General features: G+C 50.6%; 1 protein-coding gene across 3 annotated transcripts in view; it reads right to left on the bottom strand.

Moving 5' to 3' along the window:
• The window catches only part of CRTAM (cytotoxic and regulatory T cell molecule), a 67,379-nt gene that overhangs the window by 7,352 nt on the left and 42,805 nt on the right, over nucleotides 1-17,222 (bottom strand). For 2 of the 3 annotated variants that reach the window (XM_083163579.1, XM_083163581.1), the window contains exons 6-8: nucleotides 14,109-14,174; nucleotides 1,976-2,065; nucleotides 211-285 (exon numbers count right to left, since the gene is read on the bottom strand). In XM_083163579.1, the coding sequence (XP_083019705.1) occupies nucleotides 211-285; nucleotides 1,976-2,065; nucleotides 14,109-14,174 (231 nt within the window). The remainder of the gene's footprint in view (nucleotides 1-210; nucleotides 286-1,975; nucleotides 2,066-14,108; nucleotides 14,175-17,222) is intronic. The other variant, XM_083163580.1, reaches the window with a different exon arrangement.

The raw sequence follows: 17,222 nt of genomic DNA, 5'->3' as shown, positions 1-17,222 counted from the left end.
GACCTGCCTTCCAGTCTGCAGCCAGACAGTGAATGGCTTTCAGCATGGTGATTGGTGGATGGCTGAAGCTATCCACCAATCAGAGTGGTTAGGGGCCCCAGTGCATTGCTTTGCCCAGGGCCTGCAGTGAGTGGGTGAGTATAAAATAAAATGGCAGACAATGACATACACAGTAGTATTATATTTCATGTTATACAGTGTTATAGTCACCTGTGGTTCCATGTCCGCTTGTGACTGATCGATCCCATCCCATTCCATCTGCTAATGAAGTCAGTGTTACTGTGCCTAAAAGGGGAAAGACAATATGACCAGACATGCACAAGACTACAACTGAGAAGCTGAGAGGCCACGCCCACAATTCACCTAGGCACACCCACTGTGTACACTGACCACCCCCCAAAATCATTACACCAAGAATTTATGGCTGTGACAAGGATGCCATCGGGGAATTATCCATCGATGGTCACGATCAACAGTAAAATTTATAGGTATTCTCAATGGTGTGAAACCATCTGCAAGGGAACCATCGGTGGTTTCTCCCACCGATGGTCACCCCCACTTTACAATACAGTAGGCTGTGTGCTATTAAGAACATGGGGCGGAGCTATGCTCATTGTCACTTCACTTTGCATAAAAAAAAAAGTTACAAATATTTGTTGATTGTGCATCATCGATAGTGGCTAACCATCTTGTTCTCCCCCATCGATGGCAAAAGTATTCAACATTGGTTGTAGACCATTGTTGTTTTTGAATCATCGATGGGTGATGGCCATCCCTAGGCTTTGTGCATACTGCATACCGTGCCCATAGCAGGTTATAAACCATGACATTGCCATAAATATTCTACTGTGCTTCCATCTATTCTCCCATCTGTGCACAAAATTGGGTTACTGTCCTGGAGATGGTCACTGATACCCCTTTCAGACAGAAAACAAAATTGCTGGGTGAAGCAGTTCTACCCGGTAATTTGCTGAATAACACGGGTATTTCTTCTGTGTTAAAGGGCAAACCCGTGATGTAAATCCCGTGTCTCCGACCCTGGAATTGACCAGGGTTGAGGACACGGGATTTATGACCCAGGTTGACCCTTTCACACAGAAGAAATAACCGTGTTATTCAGCAAATTACCACCCAGTAATTTGTTCTTCTGTGTGAAGGGGGGGGGTCAGGCTGCTCCCGGCAAAATGACACTATTTGCCGGGACTTTTCTGTCTAAAAGGGGTATGACTTCAGCCCCGTACACACGGGGGAGATATATTGCTCAGTTTCTCCTTTTCATCAGCGACCAGAGATGGTCGCTGATGAAAGGGAACCTCTGCCGCCCCCTTTTGCCCTTCTGCTCCACGGGAGGTTTTTGTCCTCCCTAAGAAGATGTCATAAGCAAAAATACAAGCAATTTTTGCAGGGACACTGATTCAAACTTGCTTGATATGGAGAGAGGGGGCTGTGAAGACAGAGATTGGAGGTAGGAGCAGATAGGGACTGGGGGTGGGGTGGAGAGTTTGTGGGCTAAAAAATGTCACAGCTCAAAGTGAAAGTAAAAACTGTCACAGCTCTAAGTGAAAGTACATTGCAGAAGCCGTCATTTTGAGGCGCTATTAACTAGTTTTTATTAAAGCAAATGTGCTCAAGGTCATCCTTAACTCCGGGACTTTTAAGTAAAGCACTCAGCCATTTATTGGGGGCAATTCCCCGTTGTGCCAATGCCTGGGTCGTGCCATCCATTATGTTGGAAACTCTGACTCCGTCCCCATAATGACCGGTATTGGGATATACATACAGGATATCGCAGATCCTTAGGGCACTCAAGCAGCGCTACTCTGCGCAGCCTGCAGGGGGCACTGGGCTGATGCACAGGCCCATCAATCACGGTGATCAAACCATTTACTACATTCGTCAGCGACAAATATTTTTAATTTGTATCAATTATTTAAATTTGATTCATTAAGAAAATAAAACCCTTTGGAGCAGTTACCGGCAGATGCGCTATGGATGGCGCCGCTCGTCTGTGCGTCAGGGCTCAGCGCTGGATTCCTCTCTGAGGACGGAGCAGATGTTGCAGCATCTGAGGCGGGAGATAAAAATGATATATTAGGTCCTGGAGTCTGGGAACACTGTTAAGCTCTGCACACATGCATCGATTTTTCCTGATTTTCGGTTCGATTTTGGTTATAGAAGCAAAATCAAATCGAATACTAAACGAAATCGAATGCTCTTTGTGGCACTTTCGATCTACATTCGATTTGATGCGCGCTCCCATTTTCACAAAATCAAACAGAAAATATTGAATATCTAATGCAAAAGTACAGATCTAAAGCCAAATCGATGGAAAGATCTAATGCCAGATCTAATAGAAAATTAAATCTAATATCGAATCAAAAGCAAATCGATATTGTGCGTACAGGGCTTAAGTAATGTGCTGGCACCGCCCAGGAAGCAGAGGACAGGGGGGTGACCTGAAGTGAGTCGGCACCATACCGTCGCATACCCTCCAACATGACCCATTCCATAAGGTACAAAATGCTCTGCGTCTGGACTTCTTCCTTACTTTAGGTGACTGCAATTATCAATTAGGAGGGAAGTCCAGAAACAGAGCATTGTGGACCTAATGCAATGGGTCATGTTGGACGGTATCCGGCCAACATGCATTAGGTTGCCAGTCAACAGATGACATTTTGACATGTACAAAAAGTTGACATGAAAATGGTTGACGCATTTGGTCGATTTGGCTTACATACAAAACGACACAATTGTTTTATTATTTATTTATCAGGCTGTGATGTCTATGTACTAAGTAATGGAGAGAGATAAAGTGCCAGCCAATCAGCCCCATAACTGTCATTTTTCAAACACAGCCTGTTAATGTGGCAGTTAGGAGGGTATAAGGTCACTAGGTCAACAAGAGGAAGGTCGACATGCATTGGGTCAAACACTGAAGGTCGACATGCCTAATGGTCAACATGTCTGAATGTCAACATGGGGTTAGGTCGACATGGGGATTATGGTTGCTTGATCAGTGTGTTACGTACGCTGCATGTCTCTGCCTGAGACGCCGCAATCCGGACCCTATGGAGGCTTTGTGGTCTAAAGTGGAAGTTCTCTACCTGCAGATGATGGGGAGATAAATATGGGGTTCCTTAATGTTTGCTAGTACCCCCCAATAAACATATGTGTGTGTTGACTATTTTTCTGTAGATTTTTTTTTAGACCTGTCACACCCTAATAGTCCACACCCTATGACCCCGCAGGACGTGAGAAGGGGCCATTCCAGGTGTCACCTCAGGCCGCAGGGTGACATAAGAGGCACCTATAGTACTTGTGGCTTTCATTTCTGAAATTGCTGTAATACCGCCACAGGTTGAGCTGTGCTAAAGCTAATAATTAATCCTCATCGCCAATCTCCCTTCGTTACACAAAGCCTGCAGTGTGCCCGTCTCTGATCTGCCACAATTACTTTCAATTAATTTACTAATTGTTTGTTTCACTCCTGCAATTAGTGAATGCACACAGTCATTTTATCAGTGCCTCTTTCATCCGCCAGGTCTAGACACATTCAAGGGTCCTGTCTATGAGATATTAAAGGTGATGAACATGAAAAGCAGACGCTGTTTTATGGCAAATTAATGTAATTGAACTTGAAGTTCTATTAGTTATGCAAAAGAGAACATTATGTGGGCTAAATATCTGCAAACTGCATCTGTTTCCTGTAGGGTTTAAGCGCTGAGCGGAGGCTGAAAACTACCAGCGAGTGTCGACAGGTGATGGGAACAAGCAATATAAACCAAGGACAGACAATGAGAGGAACCGGGGGGCAGATCGCTTCTATAACGGGGGGCAGATCGCTTCTATAACCGGGGGGCAGATCGCTTCTATAACCGGGGGGCAGATCGCTTCCATAACCAGGGGGGCAGATCGCTTCCATAACCGGGGGCAGATCGCTTCCATAACCGGGTGCAGATCGCTTCCATAACCGGGGGCAGATCGCTTCCATAACCGGGGGCAGATCGCTTCCATAACCGGGGGCAGATCGCTTCCATAACCGGGAGCAGATCGCTTCCATAACCGGGGGCAGATCTATTAGTTATGCAAAAGAGAACATTATGTGGGCTAAATATCTGCAAACTGCATCTGTTTCCTGTAGGGTTTAAGCGCTGAGCGGAGGCTGAAAACTACCAGCGAGTGTCGACAGGTGATGGGAACAAGCAATATAAACCAAGGACAGACAATGAGAGGAACCGGGGGGCAGATCGCTTCTATAACGGGGGGCAGATCGCTTCTATAACCGGGGGGCAGATCGCTTCTATAACCGGGGGGCAGATCGCTTCCATAACCAGGGGGGCAGATCGCTTCCATAACCGGGGGCAGATCGCTTCCATAACCGGGTGCAGATCGCTTCCATAACCGGAGGCAGATCGCTTCCATAACCGGGGGCAGATCGCTTCCATAACCGGGGGCAGATCGCTTCCATAACCGGGGGCAGATCGCTTCCATAACCGGGGGCAGATCGCTTCCATAACCGGGGGCAGATCTATTAGTTATGCAAAAGAGAACATTATGTGGGCTAAATATCTGCAAACTGCATCTGTTTCCTGTAGGGTTTAAGCGCTGAGTGGAGGCTGAAACTACCAGCGAGTGTCGACAGGTGATGGGAACAAGCAATATAAACCAAGGACAGACAATGAGAGGAACCGGGGGGCAGATCGCTTCCCTAACCGGGGGGGCAGATCGCTTCCCTAACCGGGGGCAGATCGTTTCCCTAACCGGGGGCAGATTGCTTCCCAAACCGGGGGCAGATCACTTCCCTAACCGGGGGCAGATCGCTTCCATAACCGGGGGCAGATCGCTTCCATAACCGGGGGCAGATCGCTTCCATAACCGGGGCAAACAAGTGTATTGTACACAAGGCTGTATCTGTGGGTTCACCATCATTTTCACCATCATTGGCACCACTGATGATCAACCTCGATGGTATTAAATTATATGCAAGGTAACCATCGATGGCATCATCCACCAATGGTCATCTTTGCATATCTATTCACTGGGCTGAGGGCCACTCAGAGCCTGGGGGTGGGGCTACAGGTGTGTCAGGGGACCGAGCTAAGCGTCATGTCCTGGCACTTTGGTCTAGCCGCATCCTTGTACTATCGCAGGTAAGTGTGCACATTTGTACACCTGACGCCGAAACGCTGCTAATATTTCTGCTACTCACACCTTTGACCCTGTTGACCTTTGACCCTGTCAACCTTTTCCACTATCTATATTTTGACCCTGTTGACCTTTTGACCTTTTCCACTGTCCACCTTTTGACCCTGACCACCTTTTCTACTGTCCACCTTTTGATCCTGTTGACCTTTTGACCCAGACCACCTTTTCCTATGTCCATCTTTTCCTCTGTCCACCTTTTGATCCTGTCCACCTTTTCCACTGTCCACCTTTTGATCCTGTCCACCTTTTCCACTGTCCACCTTTTGACCCTGTTGACCTTTCCCACTGTCCACCTTTTGATCCTGTCCACCTTTTCCACTGTCCACCTTTTCCACTGTCCACCTGTTGACCTTTCCCACTGTCCACCTTTTGATCCTGTCCACCTTTTCCACTGTCCACCTTTTCCACTGTCCACCTTTTGACCTTTTCCACTGTCCATCTTTTGACCCTGTTGACCTTTTCCACTGTCCACCTTTTGATCCTGTCCACCTTTCCCACTGTCCACCATTTCACCCTGTCCACCCTTTGATCCTGTCCACCTTTCCCACTGTCCACCTTTTCCACATTGTGTCGGGTACCAGGGACCCGTAATTAATAACAGTAGTATCACAATTTATTTTGAGCTTCCAGCTAAACCCGTTACCCGATCCCCTAACACAACACCCATGCGTCAACACTTCTCCTTTGTAAATGGACTCAGTGATTTTGGGGGTGGGGGGCATTGTATATGCTGTGCCAAATCCATTCCCCTTTTCAGCCAGTAAGCGCTGCGTTGCTATTGATTGGAGTGGTGGGTGCCGCTTGGTGCAGGGCCGATGCGAGCTGTTCCAGCTCTCGTTCAGCCATTGATCGTATCCAGGTGCTTTGTACCCCACCAGCTGGGACTGAGCATGAAAACCATTTCACTCTATAAATGTACAAGTTGACTGTGATGCCAATACCATTACCACTAATTCCGTAGCCAGCTTCCTGCTTTCAGTGCTGACATGTCTGCAGCTCCCTCCTGATCCGAGAGGGAAATGGCCAGGGCACATGAGTGCACGGAATATGCATTAACCCTTTCCAACACACTTGTAGATGCCCAGATCTGAGTGCTGGAATTGCTATAGCAGGATTAGGATTTGCATGGGGGGGTAGCAATGTTGGGGGGTGTAGATGGAACTGAAGGTGTTACTGGATGACTTCAAATGACTATTAAATGACTACAGCAGATGTGACCTGTCCCCAAGGCCAGAATCTAAATTCAACACCTAGGTAGAGGCCCAGCATTGCCAGTGTACCCTCATGGGCTTACATTCTGCAATGAATGCCTCTTCTATCCATGGGGTAGTATGGGTAAAAACCGGAACCGGACAACACCCTGGAACACTGGACTGGACAGGCTCCATTCATCAATATATGTCAATATCTGTCATTCTGGAGCTTGTACTGTCCTGTTGGGGGGGGGGTGCATTGTCAGGGGGTGTCCTGTCTGGGGCGGGGCTGCTGTGTCACCAGGGAGAGGAGAAGGGGGAGAATACAGCCTCCCTGTATGGACCAGGGGTGTAATTAAACCCGGAACGATCTGGATCATACAAGGAGGCTGTAATCTGACCTTTCCCCATGTCCCCAGTGAAAGCCCCCCCTGGACTGGGCATCCCCAGGACCGGACATTACAAGCTCTGGAGTTTGATAGTCCGGCATGCTGGGGTCTCCGGCTCCGGTTCCCCCTATCCCGGGACTATGTAAAAACCGGACCCGGACTAAACCCCGGACCGCTAGACCGGACATCAAAATCTGAAGTCTGGAGCTTGTAGTGTCCGGTCCGGGGGGTGTCCTGTCCGGGGGTGTCCTGTCCGGGGGTGTCCCTGTGATAGCTATCACCAGGGACATGGGGAAGGGGAGATTACAGCCTCCCCAGCTGGTCCGGACCATCCAGTTTTCTGCTACATGCCCGGACCATACAGGGAGGCTTTATTCTACCCCTCCTCCTCTACCTGGTGACAGCTGTCACAGGCAGCCCCCCGGGCTACAAGCTCCAAAATGCACAGTTTGATGTCAGGTCCGGGGGTCTTGTCCTGGTCTGTTTTTTACCCATACCTGGTCCGATGCGATGCGCGGTCGCGCAGTATATCATATGGAAAATGACGGAATACGATATATCGCATGCAACCCTGCTGCCTGGGTAACTCAGGGGGGATCGGAGAAGTCGCCCGACTCGCCCCAGCTTTATGTTCATTTCTCCCATCAGTAAATGTATGTGGTGATAGATTATTGGGGGATTGGACAGAGCCGGGGACCCCCTTTATCTTCTGTTACATGTCGATACAGGTTATTTATTTGGATCTCGATGCATTGAACATACAACACTGAGATAAATACATTGTCATATAATGGATAAGACTGGGTACGGCGCCACGGCCTCTCTGCCACCGGTATTGCCTGAATCAGTGGATGAATGGAGGCCACAAGCCACCGATGGCCGATACTGCAGTGACACACTAGTATTATACCAGTAACTGCGCCATTAGTGTATTGCAGTGCTTAATATAACACTCAGACGCAGCGATACTGAGCGGCTGAGTCACTGCCGCCTGCGGGGGCTGTCATTGCCACTTGCGTACCTCGTTGTGTAACTGACTGGACCCCACCCCTGTATGCTACAGTTATTATATAATCCCTAAAGTGACCCATTCCGGAGAAGTGCACAAAGAACAGTGCGGAATTCATTATTCCAGGATCGATAGTTAACCCATGTCATGTCCTATGTTTGTATTGTACTGAGCATTAGCATGTAATCTGGCGCCATCTGCTGCTTATCTCAGGAACATCAGCCTGAGCTCATCGGTCTTGTTGGATTAGGTGAGTTATTCTGGTGGATTGCGAGTCCACCAAACCCCGCCTGGCGAATGGTTGGCTGGCGCACAGGGGTTACACAGTAACATCCATTCTCAGGGCACGGGGAACCTCCCACATCTTTCCATGATTGCCGACCATTGACTGATGGTAAAGGCGCACGCATATAAAAGTTACGTGTGTGCCCGCTGGGAGGAAATGGGCGGGCAGCTGACATCCGGTGATGTAAACTGCGCGCACCCAGGGCCTCATTACATGAGAATGCCCAGCGAAACACCCATGAATTGCTGGATGTTCCCATATGCTGCCGCCCCACGCTCCTCTCAGCCCCCCGCCCAAAGGCGTAACTACCATAGGTGCAAGGGGTGCAACTGCTATGGGGCCCAGAGATGAAGGGGGCCCATCTTTACAGTCTAAGGCAGTGGTTCCCAAACTTTTTTATGCCACGGCACCCTAGAGTATCGGAATAGTTTTCACGGCACCCCTAGGTGCAAAGTTTGTTACCAAGAATTTCAGAAAAACAATATTAAATTCAATATACAGTATTGTTCTTATATGTCATCCTGTGGTCCAGTTATGTGGTGAGACAAATTATTAACTTCTGCTTATCCACATATTGTCAAATTGGAAGCCACAAGCACTGTTTTTGCCTATTACATGGACTACAAACAATTTGAATTGGTTCTGGATCATCAACCCAGGGCACCCCTGCAAGTACTCTTAGGCACCCCAGGGAGCCACGGCACACAGTTTGGGAACCACTGGTCTAAGGTATATGTGCTATATTCATTTATTACCAAAAGTTGCTAAATAGGGGGCCCATAGAAACTTTTGCTATGGGGCCTACAAATGTCTAGTTACGCCTCTGCCCCCGCCCGTTGTCCTGGGTGCGTTCACTGTGGGTGCACATGCGCAGAAACGTAGGTAGCGCGTGCGTCTCGCGCACAAAGGGGGTATGCGGGCGCATGTGCATCTTATGCACAATAAAGGAGGCATTTGCCAGTTCTCCATGTTATATAATAGCAAATACCCCCACTATCCACGCCAGCCCGAAGTGTGGTGCGCGCAGCGAGCCACCGAGCCCAAAGCGTGGCGAGGGAAAGTGGAATTCATGTAAAGTAATCCGTGTGCGCTCGCCACACTTTATAAAATCAACTCCATGCCGACGTGGATAGTGGGGGTATGAACAGGTCGGGAGGACGCGTAACGCCGCCGCTCGCCACGCTTCGGGCTGGCGTGGATAGTGGGGGTGTTTCATACACACCTGCAATATCGTACATCTGAGACAGTAATGACGACATGTGTAAACTGGTAACTGGATTTTAGTGAATAATAAAGAAGAAAAAAATCACTTAAAGTACAATAATATGAAATAACAAGACAAAGAAAGGTACTTGTGTACTATCACGGCGCCCATCGCATCGCAGACCATATCGCATGCGATGCGACGCGATATCGGCCGATGTTCTACAATGGCATACAATTTTAAAATTGTATGCCATTGTATATGGCAGGGGTGGCCAACCCGCGGCTCTCGAGCCGCATGTGGCTCTCCCCCTTGCTAAGTGCGGCTCCTGCTGCCCTCCGTCCCTGTCCCCCCGCTGCCGGTTCCCCGGCCCGAATCCATCTCCTTGAGGGGAGAAGAGCGCGCATTGCGCATCTCTCCTACCCCTTAGTGTGCATCATTGTGACTAGGCCGTCCGCCAATCAGAGCTCGTGGGCCGGCAGCCAATCAGGAGCCGGCCCGCGAGCTTTGATTGGTGGACGGACCAGCAGTCACAGGGAAGTGTGGGGGGAGGAGACGTGCGCTGTGCTCTCCTTCCCTCCCCTCGGTGACATGCAGGAGTCGGACTGCAGGGGACGCCAGACTGTAGTCTCCCTGCCCGGCAGCAGCAACAACAGTGAGTGTGGGGACAAATCAGATTGTGACACTGTGGGGGCAAATCAGATTGTGACACTGTGGGGGCAAATCAGATTGTGGCACTGTGGGGGGCAAATCAAATTGTGGCACTGTGGGGGCAAATCAGATTGTGGCACTGTGGGGCAAATCAGATTGGGACACTGTGGGGGCAAATCAGATTGTGGCACTGTGGGGGAAAATCAGATTGTGACACTGTGGGGGCAAATCATATTGTGGCACTGTGGGGGCAAATCAGATTGTGGCACTGTGGGGGCAAATCAGATTGTGGCACTGTGGGGGCATAGCGGATTGTGGCACTGTGGTGGCAGATCAAATTGTGGCACTGTGGGGGCATAGCGGATTGTGGCACTGTGGGGGCAAATCAGATTGTGGCACTGTGGGGGCAAATCAGATTGTGGCACTGTGGGGGCAAATCAGATTGTGGCACTGTGGGGGCAAATCAGATTGTGGCACTGTGGGGGCAAATCAGATTGTCGCACTGTGGGGGAAAATCAGATTGTGGCACTGTGGGGGCAAATCAGATTGTGGTAATGTGGGGGCAAATCAGATTGTGGCACTGTGAGGGCAAATCAGATTGTGGCACTGTGGGGGCAAATCAGATTGTGGCACTGTGGGGGGAAATCAGATTGTGGCACTGTGGGGGGAAATCAGATTGTGGCACTGTGGGGGCAAATCAGATAGTGGCACTGTGGGGGCAAATCAGATAGTGGCACTGTGGGGGCAAATCAGATTGTGACACTGTGGGGGCAAATCAGATAGTGGCACTGTGGGGGCAAATCAAATTGTGGCACTGTGGGGGCAAATCAGATTGTGGCACTGTGGGGGCAAATCAGATTGTGGCACTGTGGGGGCAAATCAGATTGGGACACTGTGGGGGCAAATCAGATTGTGGCACTGTGGGGGCAAATCAGATTGTGGCACTGTGGGGGCAAATCAGATTGTGGCACTGTTAGGGCAAATCAAATTGTGGCACTGTGGGGGCATAGCGGATTGTGGCACTGTGGGGGCATAGCGGATTGTGGCACTGTGGGGGCATAGCGGATTGTGGCACTGTGGGGGCATAGCAGTTTGTGGCACTGTGGGGACATACCAGCTTTTTGGCACTGTGGGGGCATACCAGCTTTTTGGCACTGTGGGGGCATACCACCTTTCTGGCACTATTGCGGGCATATGTATATATGGCACTGCACTGTTGGAGGCATATTTGTATCACACTCACCCAATGGGTCAAAATAGACCACGCCCTTTTTTTGGCTCTTTAGCTTTGTTGGCTCTTTAGCTTGACTACAGATATTTTTCGGCTCTTTACCTCTGACCGGTTGGCCACCCCTGGTATATGGCATACAATGCGATAAGATGCAATTATAAATTGTATAAGCACCTTAATGGGTGCTTACAATGCTTAAATGCACCCCCAAGCCACCCCCCAGGTATAAACGTGAACCCGAAGCGTGGTGAGCGCAGCGAGCCCGCGAGGGGCGGCGTTACGCGTCCTACGACCTTTTCATACCCCCACTATCCACGTCGGTGTGGAGTTGATTTTTATAAAGTGTGGCAAAAGCAGCGAGCCACCAAACCCGAAGCGTGGCGAGTGCAGCGAGCCCCACGAGGGGACGCGGATACCTTCACAGGTCTCTGCGTCCCCTCGCGGGCTTCACAGGTATCCGCGTGCGCTCGCCACACTTTATAAAATCAACTCCACGCCGACATGGATAGTGGGGGTATGAAAAGGTCGTAGGACGCGTACCGCTGCGCTCGCCACGCTTCAGGTTCACGTTTATACTTGGGGGTGCATTTAAGCATTGTAAGCACCCATTAGGGTGCTTATACAATTTAATATTGTATATGCGTTAAAATAGCATCGCATCACATCGCATGCCATCAGGTGTATGGCATGCAATGCGATTAAAAAATCGGGCGACTAATTATCGGGGCGCCGTGCTAGTACACAAGTACCCAAAGAAAATAATAAAACAGTTATTCTTCTGATTCTGCATTCACAGAAACTGCAGCTGAAGTTGACGCAGTTGTGTCTGCATCTGTGTCCTCTGCTTTGTCAGCCTTTGGGAGCAGAGTTAGGGCATGTAGAATCCGCTGGAAAGCGTTGTCTGCGCCAACCGTTTTGCGCCAAATGACTGACCTTCTTTCGGCACATTTTAATGTGGCAACGCCACGTACACTCCTTCATACTCAAGCGCATTGGGTGGCCCAGTGGCGTAACTACAATTGGGGCGCCCCCCCCACCACTCACCCCCTCACCGCTGCATCTTCTGCCACTACGATACGTTGCGGTCCCGGGCGGCTTCCTGGATCTGCTGCTATCTTCAGTCCGGCGCTCCTGCTCCTCTCTCTGAATGTCACATCCGAAATGGCCGCCGCCTTACAGCAGACCATTATTTAGGATGCCCTAAATGGTGCTGCTGAAAAAATGCCACCGGCTCCTCCTCTGTCTGCGGCAGGTTAAACATTATGAAAGGTTCTGCAGCCATTCCAAATTAACAAGGAGCTTATACGAGCGTCAGAAATAATACAGCCGCAGTCACTTTCACCGCTAACTACGTAACGGGCGCCGTGCTATTACACAAGTGCCTCCCAGACTTATTTATTACGTTTCTTATATAGCGCACACATATTCCGCAGCGCTTTACAGATATGTCACACATTATTAATGCATTTATACATGATACACATAATGCCCCTTACACATTAAGCCAACATTTATTAATGCCCTTATACAGATAATGACACACATAATGCCCCTTACACATATGTTGCACATTATTAATGCCCTTATACACATAATGACACACGTAATGTCCCTTACACATACGTCGCACATTACTAATGCATTCATACACGGCACACATATGCCGAACACTATTGCACAACCAACCCACCCGCAGACAGCACTCGCACAGCCGCTAACACTGTGACCTCTGCCTCTGCTTGGATACAGATGTTTCCTCATACATCTTGCCTCAATAGGCCATGCAGCTCTTGGCCAGTTCTGCTAACGTTGGTGCCTTTTTTGCTGAATATTCGTCTGATTTGCATTGCTATTTGACCAGGACACACAAGGAGCTTCTGATGATTAAAATGATATGCAGCATGCCTATATTCTGTGTGCGACTGTGGCTGTACCTGCATACGGAATGCTATGTTACAGTGATTTCCATGAATACACTATTTCATATGCAGATACAGCGTCACTTGCACACATAATATAGTCATGCTGCATTTTATTTTAATCAGCAGAAGCTGCTGGTGCCCCTAGGGATTCCAAAATCCCTAGGCATTTGCCTAGTTTGCCTATGCCCGGCTCTGGCAATGCTGACCATTACACCGTCCGTGCTAAAGTTGAGAAGTTTGTCAGTATTGCATACCCTCCAACATGACCCATTCCATTCGGTACACAATGCTCTGCTCCTGGACGTCCCTGGTAATGTAGAATTGCCAGCACCTGTGTGGAACTAGGTAATTGACGAGAAGGGTGTTTCACCACAGGTGCTGGCAATCATACATTACCAGGGACGTCCAGGAACAGAGCATTGTGTACCGAATGGAATGGGTCATGTTGGAGGGTATGGTATTGCTACCCAGGGGCCAGAAGTGGACATTTTTAGTGCAGCACAAAGTCCTGATTGCAGGTTTTCCATTAGCTAATTTGTGCGCTGCCGCTGTCCAGACTAAACACTGATGGCCAGCAGGAGTCCTATCTGCATATCTCCCAACATGACCCTCTCCAGGAGGGACACTCTGCTCTGTTTCTGGACTTTCCTCTTAAGTAATGATTCCGTCACCTGTATTAAACAGGTTAATGGACAAGAAAGGCGTTTCACCACAGGTGATGGTAATCATACATTAAGAGGAAAGCCCAGAAACAGAGCAGTGTGTCCCTCCTGGAGAGGGTCATGTTGGGAGGTATATATCTGGGCTATAAAATGCATTCCTGATTTTTATTTCATGGACAATACGATTTTCTGGCTGCAAAAAACAGTATGATAATGGTAGACCTGGGGGGAATGAGCGCTCGGCTTAGTCCTATATCAGCCCCATGGCACCTGGGTAACCCATAGTCCCCCACTCCCCTGGTTACTCCCTACTGCTCTGCACACAGTGTCATGTTATAATCCTGGTGTGACCTTACCTGTGACATGCGGGAAGGGCTGTGCAGTCATTTCATGCTGAGTGATGCGAGATTCTGTAACAGCCGCTGCAACAAGAGTTTATAGTTACAGGTGCACAAACATACGGATGGATTCAGCATTGTGCACTGCAGGTGGGGCTGATGTAACACGTGCACCGCAGGTGGGGCTGATGTAACACGTGCACTGCAGGTGGGGCTGATGTAACATACGCACTGCAGGTGGGGCTGATGTAACACGTGCACTGCAGGTGGGGCTGATGTAACCCATGCACTGCAGGTGGGGCTGATGTAACGTACGCACTGCAGGTGGGGCTGATGTAACACGTGCACTGCAGGTGGGGCTGATGTAACCCGTGCACTGCAGGTGGGGCTGATGTAACAGGTGCACTGCAGGTGGGGCTGATGTAACAGGTGCACTGCAGGTGGGGCTGATGTAACGTGTGCACTGCAGGTGGGGCTGATGTAACGTACGCACTGCAGGTGGGGCTGATGTAACGTGTGCACTGCAGGTGGGGCTGATGTAACACGTGCACTGCAGGTGGGGCTGATGTAATGTGCGCACTGCAGGTGGGGCTGATGTAACACGTGCACTGCAGGTGGGGCTGATGTAACGTGCGCACTGCAGGTGGGCTGATGTAACGTACGCACTGCAGGTGGGGCTGATGTAACATGTGTACTGCAGGTGGGGCTGATGTAACCCGTGCACTGCAGGTGGGGCTGATGTAACATGCGCACTGCAGGTGGGCTGATGTAACGTACGCACTGCAGGTGGGGCTGATGTAACAGGTGCACTGCAGGTGGGGCTGATGTAACGTGCGCACTGCAGGTGGGGCTGATTTAACGTGCGCACTGCAGGTGGGCTGATGTAACACGTGCACTGCAGGTGGGCTGATGTAACATGTGCACTGCAGGTGGGGCTGATGTAACATGTGCACTGCAGGTGGGGCTGATGTAACATGTGCACTGCAGGTGGGGCTGATGTAACGTACGCACTGCAGGTGGGCTGATGTAACGTACGCACTGCAGGTGGGCTGATGTAACACGTGCACTGCAGGTGGGCTGATGTAACGTATGCACTGCAGGTGGGGCTGATGTAACACGTGCACTGCAGGTGGGCTGATATAACGTACGCACTGCAGGTGGGCTGATGTAACGTGTGCACTGCAGGTGGGCTGATGTAACGTATGCACTGCAGGTGGGCTGATGTAACGTACGCACTGCAGGTGGGGCTGATGTAACACGTGCACTGCAGGTGGGGCTGATGTAATGTGCGCACTGCAGGTGGGCTGATGTAACGTACGCCCTGCAGGTGGGGCTGATGTAACGTATGCACTGCAGGTGGGGCTGATGTAACATGTGTACTGCAGGTGGGGCTGATGTAACACGTGCACTGCAGGTGGGGCTGATGTAACATGTGCACTGCAGGTGGAGCTGATGTAACGTGCGCACTGCAGGTGGAGCTGATGTAACGTGCACACTGCAGGTGGGGCTGATGTAACAGGTGCACTGCAGGTGCGGCTGATGTAACAGGTGCACTGCAGATAGGCTGATGTAACAGGTGCACTGCAGGTGGGGCTGATGTAACAGGTGCACTGCAGGTGGGGCTGATGTAACAGGTGCACTGCAGGTGGGGCTGATGTAACGTGTGCACTGCAGGTGGGGCTGATGTAACACGTGCACTGCAGGTGGGGCTGATGTAACGTGCGCACTGCAGGTGGGGCTGATGTAACATGTGCACTGCAGGTGGGGCTGATGTAACATGTGTACTGCAGGTGGGGCTGATGTAACATGTGCACTGCAGGTGGGGCTGATGTAACGTGTGCACTGCAGGTGGGGCTGATGTAACGTGCACTGCAGGTGGGGCTGCTGTAACGTGCGCACTGCAGGTTGGGCTGATGTAACAGGTGCACTGCAGGTGGGGCTGATGTAACATGTGCACTGCAGGTGGGGCTGACGTAACGTGTGCACTGCAGGTGGGGCTGATGTAACACGTGCACTGCAGGTGGGGCTGATGTAACGTGCGCACTGCAGGTGGGGCTGATGTAACGTGTGCACTGCAGGTGGGGCTGATGTAACGTGTGTACTGCAGGTGGGGCTGATGTAACGTGTGTACTGCAGGTGGGGCTGATGTAACGTGTGTACTGCAGGTGGGGCTGATGTAACCCGTGCACTGCAGGTGAGGCTGATGTAACGTGCGCACTGCAGGTGGGGCTGATGTAACACGTGCACTGCAGGTGGGGCTGATGTAACATGTGCACTGCAGGTGGGCTGATGTAACGTGCGCACTGCAGGTTGGGCTGATGTAACAGGTGCACTGCAGGTGGGGCTGATGTAACATGTGCACTGCAGGTGGGGCTGATGTAACATGTGTACTACAGGTGGGGCTGATGTAACATGTGCACTGCAGGTGGGGCTGATGTAACGTGCGCACTGCAGGTGGGGCTGATGTAACATGTGTACTGCAGGTGGGGCTGATGTAACGTGCGCACTGCAGGTGGGGCTGATGTAACGTGTGCACTGCAGGTGGGGCTGATGTAACGTGTGCACTGCAGGTGTGGCTGATGTAACATGTGCACTGCAGGTGGGGCTGATGTAACCCGTGCACTGCAGGTGGGGCTGATGTAACATGTGCACTGCAGGTGGGGCTGATGTAACATGTGCACTGCAGGTGGGGCTGATGTAACATGTGCACTGCAGGTGGGGCTGATGTAACATGTGCACTGCAGGTGGGGCTGATGTAACATGTGCACTGCAGGTGGGGCTGATGTAACATGTGTACTGCAGGTGGGGCTGATGTAACGTGCGCACTGCAGGTGGGGCTGATGTAACATGTGTACTGCAGGTGGGGCTGATGTAACGTGCGCACTGCAGGTGGGGCTGATGTAACGTGCGCACTGCAGGTGGGGCTGATGTAACGTGTGCACTGCAGGTGGGGCTGATGTAACAGGTGCACCGCAGGTGGGGCTGATGTAACATGTGCACTGCAGGTGGGGCTGATGTAACATGTGCACTGCAGGTGGGGCTGATGTAACATGTGTACTGCAGGTGGGGCTGATGTAACATGTGCACTGCAGGTGGGGCTGATGTAACATGTGCACTGCAGGTGGGGCTGAT

Source organism: Crinia signifera, chromosome 19 (genome assembly GCF_055691185.1).
Source record: "Crinia signifera chromosome 19, ASM5569118v1, whole genome shotgun sequence".
Taxonomy (NCBI): Eukaryota; Metazoa; Chordata; class Amphibia; order Anura; family Myobatrachidae; genus Crinia; species Crinia signifera.
This window is presented reverse-complemented; position numbering and strand designations above follow the sequence as displayed.